The 22,709-nt window shown below is 44.3% G+C and overlaps 1 protein-coding gene across 3 annotated transcripts in view; it reads left to right on the top strand.

Annotated features, from left to right (window-relative positions):
• The window catches only part of LOC120798089 (nck-associated protein 5-like), a 93,685-nt gene that overhangs the window by 5,339 nt on the left and 65,637 nt on the right, over positions 1-22,709 (top strand). For 2 of the 3 annotated variants that reach the window (XM_040142109.1, XM_040142107.1), the window contains exon 2: positions 20,652-20,715. In XM_040142109.1, the coding sequence (XP_039998043.1) occupies positions 20,652-20,715 (64 nt within the window). Of the gene's footprint in view, positions 1-7,248; positions 7,619-20,651; positions 20,716-22,709 lie in introns of those variants that run through there. The other variant, XM_040142108.1, reaches the window with a different exon arrangement.

Below are 22,709 nucleotides of genomic sequence, written 5' to 3'. Positions count from 1 at the left end.
TACCATAAGCCAAGGTTAAGTATGAAGCTAAGCAGCTGTTTACTGCACTAAAAAAAAACTGTACACTTAGCAAAATTTGCTATATCCTATCACTGCGGATAAACCGTAATGTTGCATTAAACCGTTTTTGCTGTTGCCAGTTTCACAACATGGATATGCAGTGTTATATAGGACTTGTGACACGTATCCTTGGCATTAGGACTGAATAGGGTATTATCTGCATTCCTAGAAGCAATTAGCTGTGTTTAAGACCGGAGTCTTTTTCAGTGGGGTCTTGCATAACGGCTAATTACCATTGTTGTTTGTCTAAGTGAATTTTCAGACGCTGATTTCAGTTCTTTTTGCTGTAAGGGCAGCACTTTGATTATGCATTGGTTCAGAATATTACACTTTTTTATCTGATCTCAGTCACTCTGACATTGTCAGTTGTACATTTGATTAAACGAGGATTCGCACAACAGCCAGGTCTATTAACTTCAGTTGAGTTGCTCCATTGTGAAATGAAAGGATTTTTTTCTTTTTATCAAGATAAGCTTTGGGAGAATGTGCTGTGACTCCTTTTGTGCTCATGAAAGCGCACGGTTATTTTGACTAATACGTGTGCTGCAAAGCCCTCTGGAAAAACATCCTAGCTTTAAGATAAGACGAGCAATAGATCCTGTGTGGTTTTTATTGTTGATAGAGCATGTGTGGTTTGGATTGTTGATAGATCCTGTGTGGTTTTGGCTAGTGGCAGTCACAGTGGTTGCATCTACGCTATTTACCTCCAGCTCAGGGCTCTCTCATCTCTCTGAAGAAACAGGAAGGGGTGAAAATTTGTGAAATTCACAACACTTCAGCCTCAAGGGGATGTGTCCTGTGATTCTCTCACTGTAGGGATGATTTTTAAAATCGGATGCGTCTTTGCACAGATGAAACAGATCCACCGCTGGAGTAAGATCATGCAGTGTCAATGAAAATAGTTTTAATTCAAGAATTCAAGACACAGCATTCTGCTACAGTAGAATACACTACTAGATAAACTACTACAGTTGCTGAGAAAATGACATTTGGTTGAAGAAAATAATTGGATTGGCTGAGGAAAAGTAATTATCTTACCCACCGGGCAGTAGATTTCAGTTGTTTAGGAAGACTTAAAGACTGTTGCATTGAAGATATTGCATTTAAACATCAATAACCTATTACCACATGTCAGTACACCACTCCATTTTACACAGTGTACCACCAAGTATGATTGCGGGGGAAATCTAGTTGGTTGCTTCATGGCGCAAAAGGGAAGGAATTTCTTCTTAAAAAAGTAGTGCCTTTAAGCATAAACAAACTACTACTACATCCGTTTTTGAGATCACATATTGTAAGCATCGTAAACAAATGTCAGCCTCTGGTGATCTGTACACTGCATTTGACAGTGTGTGCTACCTCGATGAAATCGGCCTGGGTGCTTTACACTACCCAACAGGTAGATTTGATGTCTGTTTTGTTGAAGGTATTGCATTTAAACGTCAATAAACGACTATCAGGTCTATTTTGAGTCCCCCTACTGTAAGGATAGCAGCCCTTATCAGTCTGCACACTGCATTTTACAGTGTGTACAGGGTCTGATTTAAGGCTGAAATGTGGTCGGTTGTTTTAGGGCACAAAACATGAAGATTTAATGACTGTCTGCAAAAGTATTTGCATTTAAATATCAGTAAACTATTATCACATAGGTTTTAAAGCACCGTACGAATAATGAATGTTTGTATTCTTGTGGTCTGATTTTTGAGTGGGGTCTGTTTGGTTGCTTTACAGCACAGAACAGGATTGTTTTGCTAAAGGTTTTAAAGGTTTAAGGTTTTAAATATCATACCCTATTACCACCGCAGTTTTGAGACACCATAAATACTCTGCCTTTTGCAGTGTGTACGCCTGCTGCTCAGTTGTGTAATGGTACAAAGGAGGATTCCTTCAAATGGCAGTAAAAGTTAAATGTGACATGAAGCAACAGCATATTGGGATTGTTAAAATGTGGTGTTCATTTTTAGAAGCATTACCACTAACTGTACCATTGGTATGAGATAGAGGATGCCTCCGAGATTACTACATAATAGTCTCATTTGTTTACTGTAATCACACAAGGAATGTTAAAGTAATTTTTTAAAGATTACTTGAGATTAATTAAAGATTAACTCCATCAGTGTTAATCCTGCTCATTCCAGTCTTGATGACTTTAAGCATTTCCCGACTTCCACGAAGAGGAAAATCTCGCCTGCTGATGATGTCTGGCTGGACCACCATCATGCGTATCGTTCCGCCTCCATCCCCATGCTTAATGAAACATGACGGAGGTGCATTATTACTTTCGTTGTATTACACACTTCATTCTGCCACACAGAAGTTAAGCAACACACACGTACACATAGACGCTCATGAACACACACACACACACGCACACGCGCGTACACGCGGTCTCCGGAGGGGCTCTTGCAGCTTGACCCATCTTGTGATTTCCATCTGTCTGGGCGTTTGCCTTTTTGAGCTGTGTAGATCCTGAGCAGGCTTGTGTTGGGTAAACAAACACGCTGCCTGTCTACAGCTTGGCATTTCCTTTGCTTCGCATGTCGGACCCCCCCCTCTCCCCAACAACCCAACACTGCCTTCGCAAAAAGCTGTGTTGAAAGCTAAATATCTCCTGGATGGATTGTAACCACCCATTACTTTTCCTCAGTTGTATCAGACATTAAAGAGCCATTCTCAGAAGCATGTCTAAGCTCAAACACTGCTTACATGCTAATCGTCTTTAGGGAAGGAAACAAAGTTTTTCTTCTTCTCCTCCTCTATGATTAATGTCTGACTCAGGACACACACCTAGACGATGGAATCGACCGGTCGGGTAATGAGCTCAAGTGACGCATGCTGGCCTCCCCCGGCCGCCTCTGGTCACTCATCTGTGATCAAGCTGCAGGGGATTAATGTCACGGAGGGAAAGTGTAGCTGATGGCTGGAGCCCTGGACATTCTGCTGACAGGATGCCTGTACATTCATATACACAGAGTAACAAATTACATTTACTTAAATTTCAACTTTGGAGAGACCTCTTCTTTACCTTGGTATTTCCATTTTCTGCAACTTCAGTATATTTGATTATACTTTAGAGGGAAATGTTTTAATATTCACTCTACTACATTTATTTTATGGCTGGAGTTGAAGATTTTACCTTCAAAACACATGATAAGCTCATGAAACATGACAAATTGAAATAGATTAAACTATCCAACAGCATAAAGCAGTTGAATTTGGCTACATCTGGACAAGCTGCAACATTAACATGCTGCCCACATGTTAGTGCATCGATAATTTAAACCTCTGAAAGGCGCAGTTCTTCAGAATTATTACTTCTAGTCCGTCTTTAGACTGGAGATAGCGCTGTGATGAAATGCAAACCATCATGTCCATTTTGAATAATATATCAATGAGTTTGAGGGCTAAAATACATCAAAATACAGCAGTTTATATTGAGATGAAGGATAATTTTCTTTATAGTTCTTGCAACAGCCATCATTTCCTCATTAATTTTGTTGATTGCAAACTTTAGTCCATTTTTCACGAGCCAGTCCAGGGCATTGGTGGATGTTGTTGCATTGCTTTGTGGAAAAAAAGGGCCGAGTTGGACTTTTTTTGCCAGACGACCCTGGATATTTTGCCGGAGCCCTCTGCATCAGGACCCCCAAAATGTACATGTTGCTGACGATATTTTTGTTCCACTAAAGTGAAAATTTAAATTGAACTTGAACTACAACTTTCACCTATTGTCTCTGTAGAGACGTTTGTCTCAAACTCACTCAAACATAATGGATAAGTATGTAAAAAATACAATGTACATAAAGTGAAGGGATTCAAGTTGCTACTTTCACTTTGGTGGAGGATCTTTAATACTTTTTCCATCACTCCACACATGCTACCACAAGCACTAGCATCCCTTTAACCCAGGCCACTGTACACAGCAGTTCAAAGGTGCTTACACTCACACGTTTCCTTGGCCAGTGTGCACAAACATACACTTAACACACACACACAACCACAACCACCAGCACCCCTTTCCCCCAGACCACCCTGCACCCCATTACAAATCCATATCGACCCACCATCCCTCCAGCCACTGTCCCAGCACCATCCTGTCTCCTTCCCTACAGCCCCCTCCTCTCTGTGGAATGCTAACCTAGCCTGAGTGTGTGTGTGTGTGTGTGTGTGTGTGTGTGTGTGTGTGTGTGTGTGTGTGTGTGTGTGTGTGTGTGTGTGTGCGACAGTGGTGGAGCCAGGCTGGCTGTGTGGGCGGCTGAGTGTTTCCAAACAGTGGAATCTGTCACTGACACCCCTGGCAGAGCAATAAGCAGTGCCTTAATGAGCTCAGCAGATCACTCAGCGCACACAGCGAGTGGACACACACACACACACACACACGCGCGCACTCATGCACACACTCAAATGCGTATGAATGTTACATATACACACACACCATCACATATACACACATATACAGTGCAATAAATGGACAAATTATGGGTTATTAGAATTATACATATATACAATACCATATATATACAGACACACACATGCACACACACACAACACACACACACACACACACATGCATAACCCCATAAATGCAATGCCTAATATACCATGCATATACACACACACAACACACACACACACACACACACACACACACACACATGCACAATCACACATGCATCACATATATAATGCATATACTGCACAAATATGCATATACACCCACACACACACACACACACACACACACACACACACACACACACACACACACACACACACACACACACACACAAACACACACGCACACATGCACATGCAGTTAGTGAGTACAGTCATACAGTTGCAGCTCCATGCAAAGATACTCACAACCCAAGGTTTGCCCATTGTGTAGTTAAAATGGAAGAAAACAAAGCCAATCAAACAAACATCGCCCGTTTCCTCGTAATGGGATTCTGGGAAATAAGTGCGTGACTATAACTGAGACCAAACGCCACCGCCACCAAGCTCTGCTGTGTATTTGTCGCCCTGCAGACTAGAGCCATCGCTCAATGAGTCGCTGCTCGCTGTTGATCAAATTAGAATGGAACACCGCCTTCAATATTTCTTGATTATAGCGCATATGTATGTGTTAGTGCTGACTCAGCCGTCCATTCTTCTTTTTCACCTAAACGGGACAATGGTGTCTAACTGGTGACCACCTGCTCTTAGAATCAGATCACGCATGCTCTATATTCAGAGACAGCTGTGCTTATGATAAACACAATTACCCCTCTGCGTGACGTTTCAGTCATATACATAATAATCAGGCATCATGAATCTTTCTGAGTTTTATGATGACAAACGGGAATGTGGCGGCCGGCGTTAAGGGACATCTGATAACGAGAACGTGACAGGATATGTCCATTTTTTTTACGATCACTGTTGGTGGATGTCCGATTTCCCATCATGAAATAATTTAACCCTGCGAGGGACAACTCATCCCTGCAGGTTTATCTCCATTCTCTCTGTCCACCTTCCCTCATCTTTGAGTCATCCAGCACGCCCCCCCCACACCCCGTTCCATTCTCCTGCAAACTAATTTTCTCACATGGTTAGTGTCATTTAGGACATTAGTGACAGTGAATGTGGGGCAAAGTGGCAGTGATGGCCCGGGCTCTAAGTCAGCCCCGTCCTTTCTTTCCCCTCTTTAACTGAGCGCTCCTGTCACTAGGACCCTTTTAATTCCCCCTTTCACTCCTCCGGTGCCTGCCCCCTCTTGCACTGGTCCTATTGGGGCGCAGACAATAGAGGGTGTCCCCCCTCCTCCTCTGCCTCTTCGCGCCCCCCCCCCCCATCATCTCCTTCAGCTCTTGCAGGCGTCCTGCCTGGTTGAGGCTGTGGGCTCCAGGCTGCAGTTTGTCACAGCCATTCAGCTGAGACTGATTGTGATTGCGGCAGATGGGCTGGAGCCTGGTCCATCACTCGGCCCAAGCAGACCCAAGCACATCTCTCTCCCTCTTTCTTTCTCAGCCTCTTTCTTCTCTCTGGCTTTCACTTTCTGTCCCTTGCTCTTTTGATCTTGGTCTCTTCCTCGGTTGTCCCTATCAGCCTTTTGTTCGTGGCTTCTCTTTCTTTCTCTGTGTTGTTTTCCCAAATGCTCTGTTTTCCCTGTCCACACTAAAACAGGCAGCCGATATTTTCAAAAAGCTCAATTTTCGGGTGTCAGAACGGTGTCTTGGCACGGATGGAGCACCGTAAACGAGAGTCAGAGATGTGTTTTTAACATTTGTTAAATGTTTGTCGGATCACTGAACAGCATCTCAAATTCCTTCTCCCCACATCCTTGCCACACTGGAATAGGGAAGTTTGCGTCTGACAATTTTTGTAACTTTCCAAAACCGTCCAGCATGCCCACTGCACGCAACATTTTCTCAGGTTTGAAGCGCCTGAAATATTCTCTGAAGCTTTCTTCCCTTCATCCTTCACATAATTACTAAATACGTCACTTTTTGTGTGTACACCCAAATCCGAGATCAAGAATGCTTTCAGGGAGATCCTGCCTAAAAGTGTGCGCCGTTATCCCTATTTGTATAATTCATCATGTCTTTGTGCCCTGCCCAAAAGTTTGGAAAAACAGAACTTTTGCATTTACATGTGGTTTATTTCTCAGTCTTTCTCTTCGTCATTCTGTTTTTTATGCTCTTTTCATGTCTTCTTCGGTTGACCCTGTCTGTCTTTTTGTCACCTTCTCTGCCTCTTTTTTTCTGTACTGAAAGAGTCCGGTTAGTGGGACTTCACAAGCTGGCTGCTGCTTGCCTGTTCACGTCCCCTTGTTGTAGTTAAACCCCCCTCGACACTGTTGTCACCCCCCAAAAACTCCTCCCTCCTCCTCTGTACAACCCCCACTCCAACCTCACTTCTCCTCCCCTGAGGAGAGAGCCACCTTCAGAGAAACGCAGCCGTCTCCCTGAACACATGTTAAACGTCCCGCAAGCCCGAGGAGGAGGGACGCAGTCCGGGAGCCAGAGAGACACACGGGATGAGAGAGAAAGAGATAGAATCAGAGACAGACTGAGGAGAGAAATATTCTGAGGGAACATAAAGCCGGGAGGCGGGGTGGGCGGGGGGGGGGAGGCACAGATCGCTGTGTGTGTGAAGAGAAGCCTCTGAACGTGTGTGTTAGTGAGAGAAAACATAGCACAGAGGGAGAGCGTATGTAGCGTGAAGGAAGAGAAGAGTAGAGTGGAGCAGCATCGGGAGAGTCAATGCATGTTGCCAGATTGAGAGACGCGGGGAGGGTAGAGGACAGAAGCGACGGGAAGTAGGAGAACGGGAAGCAAGAATTTTGAGGGCTTGAGGCGGCAGAGAAAAGAGGAGAGAGGAGGGGAGGAGAGGCAGTTTTGGTCTCAGTCAAGTAGAGAGGCAGGCAGGGAGCAGCATATAGCTGGCTGCGCAGCATTGTGGATGTAAACTTTATCATCTGCGGGATCAGTGGGTAGCAGCTGCAGAGCAGGAGGGAAGTGTGCTGGTGGATTACCATGTGTGTCCTCTGAATGCACCAGGATGCTGCATCTCCACCAGGGTAAGAAGCGGACAGTCATCAGCATACATGACATGCGAGAACTGCATTATTTCCTGGGCAACTGCACGATTTTACTGTCTTGCTGATTGATTGTCCTTGTTTGGGGATTGGGGTTATTTATTTTTTTATATGTGCCATACTTCTCTGCTGTCAGAAGAATACGGGCACACTCAGCTTTTGCTTGTGCCTAATTCAATGAACTTAATGATTTTTTTCCCCCCGGCTGCACCTCTTTCAGCCGTCTTTGCATTGTCCTGAGCTGCCATTTTTCCTAATAAATCCCCAGAGGAGGGAACATATTTCATATAGCACCGCTGTACACACGTGCAGGGGATGATCTCTGATTTGCGCTGAGCCCGATTAGAGAGTTGCAGTGGGAATCGCGTGTCCTGTTGCTAGTGGCAACAGCATGGGACCGGGGCGCTACGCAAACCACTTTGATTCTGATTGATAACAGAAGGAAATGGATACCCGTCGTTTAAGCAGAGGTGAAATAATCCGGCATTGAAAGGGATTTGTATGTACGGGAATGCATTCTTCCCATCCCTCTACTTATTTTCTTTCCTTATACTCTGTCTCAGGCAGATTAAGATTTTCTCTCTGGCCCACTAATCCCGAAATGAAATGACTGGAGTTGAACTGGGTGTGGATACAGCTAAATGGTGGAGAATATGGATTATGAGGATATGGTCTCTCTGCTCTGGTCAGCTTCTCTGCAGCTCCTCATTAACGTGGCGTGAAGTGCTGCAATACTAGTGTCCATATGTCAAAGTCATGGCATGGTCAGGGGACTTTACTCATAGTCAGCCATACACAGAAAGAGGCTAGGATGCTCGAAACCAACACACCAACGATGCCAGTTGTAGGATTCTGGACACTGGCTTGATATTTTTAGCTGGATTTGTTATCTCTAAAAACAGAGCTGCAAGGGAACATGAAAATTAGAGCATGGGAGAATATGGGAGGTATCATCATTCTCTTGCTGGTGTTGTCAAAGTGCCAGAGAGAAATGCCATTCTCTGTCTTTTTTTGCCTTTGAGTTGAGTTTTTCTTTTTCGTCCTGGGAACGGGTGCTTCCCAACATGAGAGCAAAAAACTAGCATCTGCCATGTATTGGGAGCTTTATAGCTGGAAACGCGATTGAATGTTGGCCGTCTAAATGAAGGACGGCGAGAGACAACAGTCAAGTAGAGGGTAAACAAAAGTACTATTTCCTAGTGCTACTGCAGGAATCTAACATAACTTACACAGAGAAAGTTGTTTTAACTTTTAACCCAAAATGTGTTACAGTAGCATTACTGAATTTCAAACTCCCAATACTAGCATTGCCAGTGGCCCAAACCTTGAGATTTTCAGGAATATTACCAGCTAAAAAAAATGACGTGGCTCCAAACAAAGTCACACAAAATACTTTTATCTAATTTCAAGATCTTGGTCTCATACACCAAGTTTCATGAACAACATCCATGTGACTCATCGTCTGAGCGCTAATTGGTCAGTAAAATCTATGACCTGAGGGAAATTCCTCTCTTCCATGACTGCACTACATGCATCACACAATGCGTTAAATGTACAATTTGCATGCATCTTAAGCTTGCATCAGTAATCTCCTATATAGACTCCAGCCATGCTGTCACCAGCCAGTGAATCCAGCCCAGCCACGGCCGACTTCTATCAAATATCGATTTCAATTTTCATGTTTTTGGATCGCATGTACAATGGCAATCACCATTACTTACCAAAGGTTAGAGTTTAACCGTTTGGTCCAGTATCCGTGTGGACAGTGTCAATTTAAAGCCTTTATTCAGAGCACGGGAGCAGCCCGGTGATATCATCCCGCCACTAGGGCAGATGTGTTGCTGCACTGGGCAGTTTGAGCCGGCTGCCCTCTGAAACCTACCTGGGGATTACTTGATAAGAGGATTGCCAAGTGGAGGGATTTGATTTTATAGAATTAAAACTGTAATTCTCTCCATCCCTACCATGCCACAGTGCAGCCATTTTCTCCACAGTATTAATTTCTCCCTGCTGCCGTGTTCTCGTTTGACCAACGCGTTCCATTACTACATCGTGTGTCCTACATTTAAGCAGTTTTGATTTAAAAGTCACGAGACAGGCACATTTGTTCCGTGTTTGAGTGGAATGGCATCAGTTGGCAGCAGTTGGCCGAAATCTAACATGGCCTAGATGCTGTTGTGAGCTGCTTGATAACAAAGCAAGTTCTCTCTAAAGAGACGGATGTGAAGAGTTCATCAGTAACAACAGAGAGTGTGCACTGGGACATTTTGTATGCCAGATGCTGTGCCACTTGGCATTATTAGAGCAATTATCATTACCCAAAACACCAGCCCGGAAAAGAATCTGACGAATAATACAGTCAACAAAATTAAGACTCCTCTAGCAAATAATACTGACATGTGCTTTTGTATTTCCTTCCACCCCTCCAAGTCTTGTCCGTCACTTTGCCTCTTGCTCCTTTACATCCGATTTTCCCAACTTTTCCTCCTCCCCTTTCGTCTCCTCCCTGTATGTGGCGCTCTGTAGTCGGTGACCCTCAGCTAGCATATTGGGTTCAGGTCAAACTGAATTACTGTGGAATGTTCCCCTGTTCAATGGCCGGCCCAGTGGGCCTCAGCATGGGAGCACTTCCCCTTCATTGACAGCCAGGGGACTTTCATTTTGAAGGAGGGGGGAGCTCCTTCCAGACAACTTTCCCATGTAATTCCCACTGTCTCTGCAGTGTTCATCGGCACCGTGGAGCCGTGAGCCAAAGCAGCCGGTTTAATGATGTGTACGTGTGAGGCACATCTCAGGATCTCACCAGCCTGAACCCTGTTGAGACACTCTGCTTCTGTGACTGCAGGCCATCCAGCTCAATTAAGGGTGCTTTGAATGCATTCCTCCCCTTAGCCTGCTCTACATTTATCTTCCCCCACGAACAGCACGTGGGAACTCTAAAAACAGTCAGAGTCCTGCAGAGCTCTCTGGGGCTGGTATGAACCTGTTTTTGCAAATACAGCATCTGAAAAAAACCAAAATAGCTCAATAAAAGATTTTGACAGTTTGCCAGGCTGTGTATTTTCAATGCAAAGAACCAGATCACACTGTATTCCGGCTAAAGTCTCATGCTTTGCGTTGCACTGAATGTTAACAAGTTGGAAATCGAGAAAAATGGCACTATCAGATGTCTTTTCTCTATGTCTCCTGTTGCCTTAACTTAGAGTAATGTCACTCAGGAAAAACATAAAGTTTAATGGTCTGACACAATTTATAACCAATAAAAGACTTTTATTTGCTAGTTATCAATGGCTTATTGCATGCACTGACTGTTTTGCCTGGAGACAAAGCTTTGCCCAGACACCCTCAGTGACTGCTTCGTGATGTCATTAGAGCCAGAGCATATTTGCGGTTTCGAAATGCATGAACTCGCTCCATGTGAGTTCACCAAGGTGCGAAGACCTGTGGGCTGCTTTTGCAGTTACTGCCTATTTTCCAGTTAGAAGTGGCATAAAATATAATTTCTCTTTGTGTAACGGCAGTTGGAGTATCTTGGCTTGCAAACATAAACTTTTGTTTTTCCTTTATAAAAGCTTTTGTTTATATCTATTGTATTCATGCCTTGAAAACCCAGCAAGCGTTTTAAATCTTGGAAAACAATATTCGCAAATTGGATTTGTTTTTTAGGTCATCGCCCTGCATGTCAACAGTTTACAGGATAATATGGTGTTGTCCTTGTTTACTACACACAGCCTTCCCGCTGACATACTTTCACAGACGCCTGCATCTCACAAGTTTTGTAGATCAAAGCAGTCAAATCCCACTTTGTGAGCTTTCCCTCTTGTTTCATATTTCTGTACTTGTCACGGTGATACTTTCAACGGAGCGAGCCATTTACGAGGTTGGAAAAGGCGTCAGCGTTGTATTTTAGGTTGTGTGGGGCAGGGAATGTCAACAAACTTCGGCTCCCCGCTTTCTTGGCTGTAAATCATTGGATAATAGTGGGAGAAACATGCAGGACCTCGTCCAGTGGCTGGAGGTGTTGGCGCAGCTGGAAAGGAAATGGATAAAGGCTGCTGGAGAAGCTCACCTTCATGCAGTAAAATTCTTTCCCAAACACCTCTCTTGTTGGCTCCGAGTTCTTTAAGCCATTTGGTGACAGTCTTTACTTAGAGTGAATTACAATGAGTGCAGTAACTTTTAATTACTCGATTACCAGCATGCCAGAGTGTCAGAACGAGAATGCTATGGCAATACTCCTGTGACAACTGAAAGAACATGGAGGAGAGAAATGTGCATCTCTCAATTTGAACCCATCAGCAAGTGGAAATTTCTTTTGGACAGTTTTCAGGTTTTCTATCAAGAGACTGGGAGTTATGAGATGAATTTGAATCTAGAGATGCAACAAGCCGAACATGTGACGTCTGCAGAATAGATACATTTATGACAAAGGAACTTCTGTAACAGCTGCCCAGCAACATGTACACACAAAAACACACACACACACACACACACACACACACACACACACACACACACACACACACACACACACACACACACACACACACACACACGCACCCAGGGGTGGGTAGCAGTTGAGATGGCAGACCCCTTTGCTCGAGTGCTCCTGTTTACCACACTTTTCTCTCCATTGTATGTGAAGCGGCCATTTGTCTGCCTCTGCAAAGGGCTACTGTTTGCCTGCCTCTCTGAAAACGATGTGTTGACAGCTAGCGTAAAATACCCCGTAGCCTTTGCACAGTCTCCATGAGTCAGCAGAACCTTTTGGTATTACGGTACAGTAGTAAATGTGAGTCCCTGCTCCCCAATTACTTCAAACCAGGCCAGCCGGGGTGTGAAATACAGAACAATGCATGAAACGTGTGACTTACATACGGTATATGTGGGTGCCTTTTCCAGTGTTCCAGTGTTCTCTTTTCAACCTGTCCGTTGGCAGGAAGTTGGACCGACTAATCAGCCCGTTGGACACGCAGGGATGCATAAATCATTGTTGAGTTTTGGAAAGTGTGGGCATCAGCTCCTCTGCCACCCCTCTGCCAACCTAAAGTTACCCAGACATCGTCGTCAGTATGCTTCAAATAAAGTACTTGTCGACTCGTTCTAGAGCATCTGAAACGCACTCCTCCAACACCTTTGTCTGGACAAGGTTTGTAACTTTCCGAATCCGATAATCACGCCAGCTTTCTGCTTGGCCATGTGTGCAGCATTGAGAAAGGATGCGGGATTTGTCTCTCTTCCATTCTTCACACAACTACTTCTCCCACTTCCTAAAGGTATGTGTACAATCAAGGGCAAAACCACAAATGCTTTTTAGGAGAGCGCGTTTATTCCCATTTGTCTGATTAAGCACATCTTTCCCCTCTCTATGATGGCAGGCTTGTCTCCCTGCCGTTTAGAACAGGTATAAACACTCGTGCCCTTAGACATGATCAGACAACACATCGTGCGAGCTAGTTAATTTCAAACATAACGCTGGCCTTAACACCCCTTCACTGCATAGGTCTGCAGAGATCTTTACACATTCCTTGGCAGTAGCATAATTACTGCAAAAGTCTGTAAAGTTAAACAGGCTTTGTTTACCCTGTCTGAACGCACCTCACGAAACACAGGTAAACTCCTAAATCACGAGGTAATTTTAGTCCAGTGTGAAGGGTGCTTTGCTAAAACTCAGTTATATGTCAGAATGTGACACAAGCTAGACGGCCACCATCAATGGAAAGGCCTAAATACATACTCAGGATTATTACCTGTTGGACTGTGAGTATGTAGCTGTGAAATGCCTTTTGATGAACCCGATTTTAAAACAAGGCGTGTCTGGATGAATGTTTTTTTTGGGGGGTGCAGCTTGCTCTATCTCTTTCTCTCTCGCTTTGAATGGACATATCTTTATTCTTCTTCTTATCTGGGGTTATTGAGGTCCAGCAATAGTGTGGAGTCATCTCTCTTTTATGTTTTGGACATAAAATATTCAAAACTGTGTGAGTGTTTGTGCATGTCTCTGCCAGGGGGTTTGTACATGTGTGTTCATCCATGTGTTGTTGAGTGCCCCTTGTGTGTTCGCGTCTAGCTCCGTCCTCGTTCTTCATGAGCCGTGCTGGTGAGTAAACCCTCTTGACAGACAGACAGGCGGGCAGGCGGGTGCTGCAACCACGTTTAAAGCACATCTGCTCATCCGCAGTGCTTCGTTTCGTCTGGACGGGAATGCGTCTGTGGCTTTGAAACAATTGAGGTCAGGCCCTGCTCGCAGAATAAGAAAACATTTAGGGAGACAGACAGTCAGGCAGGGGTAATCCACGCTTGGCGAGCGCATTCCTCGGCGCTCAGGAGGAGTCTTGGAGGATTCCTCATGTCTGATTTTTGATGCGGTGAACGCATTTGATCTGATCTTTCGCCGCAAAACAATATCTTTAAATCACTGTCCTCACTCTGATTTTGCAGGTAGTTCCCCATAATTATTTACATGTACAAAGACAAATCATTTTCACACAGTCCCGTGACCGCATCCATCAATCATGTGCTTGGAGATAATGTCGGTCCCTCCTGTCAAAAAAACTACAATAAGGTAGCCCCCACGCTTTTATGTTGCAACCAGTGTAATTAAGCCATCCAGCGCTGAGACTCTGGTAAAGCACTGAGGGCTAGATGTTATCACAGAGGGACCGCATAAACAGCTCAGAGCACTCAACATGTTGTTGACTTTGGATACATTTTGCTAATCATGATCATCTAAACTCTTTTGACTGCGTTACTCAGTGTGGTGCACACGTGTCCAAACAAAGTCCAATACAGAACCCCATACATTAGGAGGAAGTATGAATAAGGGAAAAGTTATGTCAGGGTGTTTAGATGACCCACGTTGTTACTTTGTTTTAGATGTTTGTAAGGCATTCTGGAGTCCAAATACACAGAAAACAGAAAACTGTAGCATCATAGGAGGGTATTTGCAATAAATATACTTATTTTATCATTTTCACAGTAGTGACCTGCATGGAAGTGTGATCTGACATATGTCTGGCGTCCTTATAATCAAGAGGAAAGACATTTCCGAGAACAGAAGGTGATGAATTCTCTTGAAAGCGTAAAGAACAAAAATGTTGATTAGAAATGTCCCTTTTTGTAAAGACATCATTAGGCCACATGGAAACATGAAAAGGCGTGTGTTCTTTGTGTGCTCGCAGTGGAACCTCATCACATTTCACCTCGTCAATAATTGATGGGCTGCCGTGGTGAGGTAAGGCTCATTGTGCCTGCCTGGCTGGCCTCACTGGCTGGGTGGTTGGGTGTGTTGGGTGCTGACATGTGGCTCCTGTTTTTCCGCTGCCCTTCCAGTGCAGACGGGGTCCGCAGCAGGAGATGGAAGGTCAGGAACCAGCTGTGGGTGAGGCGGCGGGAACAGGCGCAGGTCAGGCCGCCGTTTGGCATCCATGATGGCGCTTTTTGGTGATTGATTGGACCTGCCTAATGCATCGGGACCAATGGAGCAGTCACAGATGTGCGAGCCCCACCCTCAGATGCTTGGAACAGATGAAAATGTTTACACTGAGGGCTGAAGCTGATAATGATGCCATCTCAGTATTTGGTGTGTGACTGCACAAATCCTTAGGATGAAACCATCATTGGGAATCACCCAAAAATGTGAGGAATCAGAGCTATGCAGGGTGTAAACATGCTCAGTTTTTGATCTAAAAATATAAATTAGTACATTTTTTTTGAGCCACAAGATAACAAAGCCATTTTCATCCCATCTCGGCTTTTACCTTCCTGGCAGTTGTAACTCTGTTTTCCTGTCAGACCGGGTTGGATGTTATAACTTATCAAACGCCTCGGTAAGCTCATTGTCCCACACTGGGGGCTTGGGTGAAATTTTGGATCGGTGCAGAAGGTTACATAACACAGCTGTAGGAGGATTAAGGATGGGAATGACCAGTCCGGAGCCCGTGCCAAAATATTGCCAGAGTCCCTCCGAACAGTATGCCCTATGTGGGCCGCGGGGATTGCGTGAGCATCAGGGCTCTTAACCCAGCAGGAGTGCAGACACTAATACATAAATGCATGGCAGCTCTGCTCGCATCCAAACATTAGTGCATCCCTCCCAGCCACTTTGTGGACATTCATGGCTCACAACGATTGAAACGTTTGGCTCCCTGTAAGCTTCAATGACAATACTGGAAAGATGTTTTATATTAATGCATATTTTATACATTCTGATGGGTGTGTTTATGTCATTATGAGGAACTGCTGCAGGGAAAAAGCTGAAGCACGATGTAGTGTTTAATCCGGATAACCTGTTATTCTTTCTATACAGAGGAGAGATTGACAGCACTCGGTAATAAGATGGTTTACAGTAAAGGAAATAGGAAACGAAAACGCAAGAGACAGCACTTATTTTCTCTTTCATTATGTGCTTAACAGCAAACAATGTACGATGGATTACACCACCTGTATGGAGGCGCTGTGATAACAGTGGTGAAAACACAGCTAACCATCTGCCTCCCACAATGCACTTCAAAGCGCACGGGTCCAACGTGTCAGCTCAGGTTGGCAAATGCCCTCGCTCTGATTGATCCTCCCTCCACCCTGACAGATCGTGTCTTTGCATGCCACAGCGCACTGAAGCGAGCACCTAGCGTGAGGCGGCGGAAGAAAAACGTGAAGAGGGTTTTACACAGCGTGGAGGAAACAGGCTCGATCCGCCCGTGAACGCAACAAGGCTGGTGTCACGATCGCTCTGCGCTGTGCTATCTGTTTTATCTCAAAGGGAGGGATGTTGAGCTTTTGATGCTGCTGGGATCGCATGCGTAAAGGAGGGAGCTGGTCTTTGATGAATACAAAGTGTGCGTGGGTGGACAGCGAATGGTGTCGACTAAGAAACTGAGCAGAACATTGTCTGTGTATGCACTGACAGCAGGTGCTAAACCGAAACTCTGCATCGTGTTTGGTAGTCTGCAGTTTACCTTGTTACCAGGGTCTCCGGACATCCTCCTCCTCTTGCCGCATTAACTTCCGAAGCACAGAAACATGAGAGTAGAAAAAAAAGGCGGTGTTGTGGTTGAGAGCTGCCAGTGAAGCTCAGTGGGATTCCCTCCGCCGCTAAGGCCCCTGGTGCTCTCAGGTGATTCCAGGTCACTGGGAACGGCTGGAGGTCTGCGTCGGCACCGCTCACGATTGGCTGCTGGAGTTCACCCAGCCAAGCTTTATAATGGGGCTCAAAGAGGAAGAAAAACAGCAGAGGAGGAGGAGGAATGTATACATGGTCAACTGTCAGCTTGTGCTTTCATCAAGCGCTTGGATGTACAGGACAAAGGCATAGACTGAGGCCTGAAATAATTCCTGTTTAGTCACAGTCAAGTGTGCACAGCATAGATACATTGCTAACATGCCTGATTTTCCAAAACTTCCTGCTGGTGTGCAAACATTTCCTTCTCTTTAAAAAAAAACAGGTCAGATTTATTATAACCCGGATCTTATTTTTAAGGTTTTTATGCATCGTTATGTTGGTAATAATAATGTTTAGTCATGATTCTCAGTAAGTTAATTGCTCAGTGGCTGTGACACAGTTAAGAAAAAGTCAGAAAGGGGCGAGAAACAAAACACTGCCAGTGACCTTCTGACAGCTTGCAAACAAACAGTAGATTACCCAAACTTATTCGGAAGAGAAACTCTGACCTATCGTACTTGCCGTAGTTATTACACCTTCGATTTTACCTCCCAATATGGTTTAGATAATGTAGCTACACTGTTGGCTAAACTGCCGGCTGATCGTCGGAGCGCTCACGTTTCTTTCCCTGTAAAACATCGTTAGTGTTATTATAACCATTCGTAACAATGGCCAATAATTACAAAAATAAGACCCAAGTAGTAATAATTATCTATTAAAATGAGGCGTTCCGACCCTCTTGGATGACATTTATAAGAATATGTGTGTTTTAGCAGAAAATGAAAACATCATAATCAGTCTGCAAGACCCACCACACTTTTTTCCATACACTATTATAACATTACTCTTTGCATTTCCAGCCTTCTGCAAGAGATGGCTTGAGATAAACTCCCTGACATAAAAGCGTTTGGGTTGGACTCTTGCTCGGTCGGACTGTTTTGATAGGCCAGCTTACACAGCTGGTAAAAGTTTACGAAGTGAGTGATCGGCAAAATGTCCTACGTGGATGGGGATCGAAATGCAAATGACAAACTCGGAGTGGAACACGTCAGTCTGAACACATACATAAACGCATACCCAATATAGTGGATCACAGATTGCTTTCATGCGCACTTGAATGCCGTTCAAATACAATACAATTCCATACCACCATCAATTGGACGTGAATGTCGCCAGTGAGCATTTTGCACTAGAATACTGTTTTGACTACTGCTTGTGCCAATTACTATAATTATGTTTAACACAGAATGTCAAATTGCTCTATATTTGGAGATGATTTTCTCGGGGTGCAGTTGGCTCATGCTTCGTTGCTCCTGGAACATGCCTGTGCATAAGTGGCCTGAAACTTAACCCCTTACAGGGCTGATACTCAGCCATAACACAGACTGGAGGAATGCCAGGCCGGTCCTGTTTAACAAAACAGTATCTGCAGTGAGAAGTTCCAGAGACCTTTTCATTTTTTGCCTTTGTTTTTTTGTTTGTTTTTGTTTTGTGTGTTTTTCCTCAAGGTAACGTAATGGTGTTAACATACAGTATGTGGTAATAGGATGAGACACATTGTGTAACTGGAACATGAGTATGTTAGTCAGTCCTAGGTGGGGAGCATGCGGTCACACACACTTTCACACACACAGCTTTGTGCAGTTTTGCACCTATTTCTGAATGGTCTCACAACACCTTTACTTTAGTGAATACACATTCCCGCCCATACACCTAAATTTATGAAGGCACAAACACACACAGTAATACTCTCACATACCCAAACACACCCCTTTGTCTCACAGTCTCGACTCTTCTCTTGACTTCCTCCTGGATTTGTCACAACCACACCATGTGTTTCACAATCGGCGTGCCAAGCTCGGCTGTACCTAATTCAGTCTGGTCCCATTAGAGGGAACGCGACGGTGTGAATGTCTTCCACCGGTCGTGGTTTTAGTTTATAGCTCGGCACACTCTTTTCACCCCAGACAGTCGATTCATCCATCAACCATACTTCCCCAGCTGTGTCTTAATCACCAGGGGTTTCTTGCCGACAGGTAAGCCGCTCAGAAACAATGATATCTTGTCAAAGGCGATGAGGAGATGCTAGTCTTGAGTTATTTCGGGGGTTGGGGAGGCTGGCAGGGGGTTTGGGTGTCTGCTCCAGTGAAGAAATGTGAAAAATGTGCAGGTGATTTTGATTACTTGTGGCTGTCTGGTGTATACGCTTCTTTATTAGGTCCCATAGTCCCATATTAGGTGGATTTGTGTGTGTGTGTGTGTGTGTGTGTGTGTGTGTGTGTGTGTGTGTGTGTGTGTGTGTGATGTCTTTGAACACAGGAAATCAAGAACGGTACTTACACCTCAACGTTCCTCTCGTACATATAGTAGCTCTATTGATTTTATTCTGGAGCATGATAACGTGATACAATTTGTTAGGTAGAACATAACATGTAGAGCTTATTTGAAACAGCTTATCAATGCTTTGAGACTTTTATTTCGTTGAACACTATTGCAGAAATGTACTGACTCGTGGAAAAATATATGGTTTGTGATAAATCTTTGTGTTTTATTTTGTAATTTTTTTGTAGTTTTTTGGAAGCTGTGTGTGAGGAACACCTGAGTTCAAGAAAGATTTTCTTTGGGACAATAAAGTTTGTCTCGTCTTATCATAAATATTTGCTAATTAATGTATTCATTAGCTTAATTAATGGCCCCATTAGCATTCCTGGCCACGTTTTTGAGAGTGGTAATTGGAGGACATCTGGCCTCTTATGTGCCTCTTGTGTCAATACACTGTGTGGACACTGTATTAACATCTTTTTGAATGCAGTATTTAACATTTGAATTAATGACTTTTGGTCTCAAACCAGCAGATTATGAAGACTCAAACACATGTTGCACTGCCAAAGGAGGTGTTTTCCTCCTCAAAAGATGCGTTGTTTTTCCTGCAATTTGGATAAAAAAAGCACTTGCAGGATGACAAACTGTGTATATGTCTCATCTCCGCCTTTCAGATGCAGGGCTGGTTTTGTCTGGGAGCAGTGTTTCTCTTGTGTTTCAGTTGTTGTGATACCTCAGGAGAAGCAATAAAACAGGGTTCTTTATTATCCGTGCTAGTGTGCCAAGATTTATCCCATTAAAGTCTGGAATGCCCTCATGTGGGAAATGGATTGGACGTGCACAGTCAGTTTCTTTGTTTAGCCCAGTTCACATGTGTGTGTGTGTGTGTGTGAGTGTGGTGGAGTGAGTCTGTTATGAGTGTGTGTCTGCATGTAAGGTCTGGCGCGAGGATGCCCTGCTTTTTGTTTCCTCTGAGCTATTTTTGTCTGGACAGAAGTGCAAGCTCTCTGTTTTGTGTGGTTAGTGGACAGCTCCATCTTCTCAATGTGTGTGTGTGTGTGTGTGTGTGTGTGTGTGTGTGTGTGTGTGTGTGTGTGTGTGTGTGTGTGTGTGTGTGTGTCCGCTGATTTGCCAGCAGGCATGTGTGGCATCTGCTGTTAGGCAGAAGACAGGGAAAGATGGAAGAGAGAAAAGTTGGTTTTTCATATACTGAGTCGATATTGACTTGAAATAAATATCAGATAATTGATTATCTATCTCTAGTGATTGTTTCAGTCTAGAGTCTGAGCGTCCCTTGATGAGTTTGAACATGGCTTCAGAGGCTTTTCCTCCTTAAAAAGAGTGAAATTCTTGGGGAAAACACTAGTTGCTTGTTGATTCGGTGCAAAAAGAAAATTCAAACATGTTACGGGTGCCTCTGAAACACATTGCTGTCAGTCTGACTGCGCTACTAACTGAACACTGATCACACATTGAATCACTCGTATTTTCTCTCTTCTTTCCTCCCCTTCCTCTCCTCTCCCTTTTGTTTAGGGAAAAGCTGGCCGTGGCTCGCCTGCAGAGGGAAGTCGCACGGAGCAAGAGCGAAGGAACAATGGTAAAGTACAGTGGAGCTGCTCGCCCCTGTAATCTGCACAAAGCCAAAAAAGCCACAGTATGCTCACTTCACACACACACACCCACCCACACACACACACACACACACACACTGTCATGCTCTGCCAAGCTGTCACAGCAGCCAGTCGATCTTTAGTGTTTCAACACTTCATCAGTTGATCTTAAAGAAGAGAGTTCTGGAGAAATGTGTGGTAGGTATTTTCAGGCATTTGGTACAAAAACCAACAATTCTAACTATACAAGAACTTATTAAAAGGAGGAAAAGACACATAAAACCAAGTGTTGAATGCCAGTTTTCTGTATTTGTCAGTTTTTCATACTCTGTGAAACGTTTTACTCAAATGGTATTTTAGGCAGATATTCGGCAGGAACAGCAGATGATGCGGGGCCAGGTTGTGTAGCATGACAAGGTTGCAGTTGTGTGGCTGCTGTCGCACTGCGTTGTACTTGGCTTTATTGGAATACTGATATTGTGCTTTCAATTCTTTCTCGAGAACTCGCGAAAGGAAGGGAAAGAATTCAGGAGGTGGAGCTCCGCATATATATATATATATATATACATGTACCTAAGTGCATATCTTGCTCTCTGTTTGCGCACATGCGAATACATTATGTTTGTCTAAGGGAGGTCAGAAAGTGAAAAGTTGAACTATGTGATTGCAGCCTCCGAGCAGTGGCTCTAACCACAGGCCCAGCTGTTCGGCTGCACCCCAGCGATGCCTCCGATTCTCTTTATGGCAGCGGGCCTAAAGCAACAGCACACAAGGGCTGATACACTCCGAGGTTTTCGCGCTAGTGAGTGTGATTCTCTATTGATCCCTGAAGGAGGAATGCTTGTTTTTTCTTCATGCCTCTCCCCACAGTCGAGGAGGTCAAAACACAGGGTCAGATAGAGAACAGCGTCCCTGGAGCTGGGCAGGGAGTCGGTGTATTGCCCAGGGGCACTTCGGCGCTGCAGATTCTTGCTATCATTGAGGCTTCGGTTTATTCTGGAAACAGTAGCTGTACCAGAGGCGTGTTTAACCGTATGTCATGGCCTGACGGAGAACAAAATCTACAATCTGAATGGTTGTTCTTGTGGAAAATTAGCTTAATTTGCATACTTTTTGCATCAGTTCATAAATGTAGACACTGAAACTGTAAATACACAGTTGACTAATTCAGTGTAAAATGAGATAATTGCAACCAGAGATGGCCATCACTTCCAGGATTTCCTTATATCAACATTTCTAGACTACCAACGTAAGGAGGATGTCACCCCCCCCCCAGTTCACCCACTTCCCCGTGAAAGAAGAAGGCTCCGTATTGATTTCCACAGTTGGTAGATATGCTGTAAATGAAGGGAATGGGCGCATCCACCAGTGACCCCTAGGCAGAGTCACGTGGTCAGCGCTGTTTTTCATAGGCTAGAGTTACCTACATTACAGCCTTAACCTCCTACCAACGAACGTGGAGTCATTGGACTGATGGATAAATCATTCATTGAACAGTTTCGCCTGGCTGACTGTCACCAGCGCCCACATTGCCTCAGGGAGAGAAAAATGGAAACAAAAAAGTTCATTACGGAGACTGTCCAAAGTCATGCTGCACTTTGCCGTGCTTTCGTGGGTTTATCTATCTTCTCTGGGGGTCACGAATAGGTCACCAAGAAATACGTGCAGCCCGCAGTTAGACCTCGTGTCTCTAATAACGACGGACAGCCGGAAAGGGGGATAGTAGACTGGTAATGAGGTAATGCCAAAGGAAATGGAATAGGACGCAAGCCCCAAACACTTCTTTTCACCTTCAGCTTGTAGCATTTGTGCTACCATGGTCACCAAACGATCTCCTGTGATCAAACAGATCACTCCACTTGATAGTTGACACAATCAGTAAATGGAAAGATGGTAATTTAATAGTAGCTTAGCTACTGAATTCATACAAAAAGTCTTATGTCTACTATCACACAATCCTGTGATTGCTCCATGAAGTGCC

This window comes from Xiphias gladius, chromosome 13 (genome assembly GCF_016859285.1).
Source record: "Xiphias gladius isolate SHS-SW01 ecotype Sanya breed wild chromosome 13, ASM1685928v1, whole genome shotgun sequence".
Taxonomy (NCBI): domain Eukaryota; kingdom Metazoa; phylum Chordata; class Actinopteri; order Istiophoriformes; family Xiphiidae; genus Xiphias; species Xiphias gladius.
Note: the sequence above shows the minus strand (reverse complement) of the source record. Positions and strands in the feature narration are given on the sequence as shown.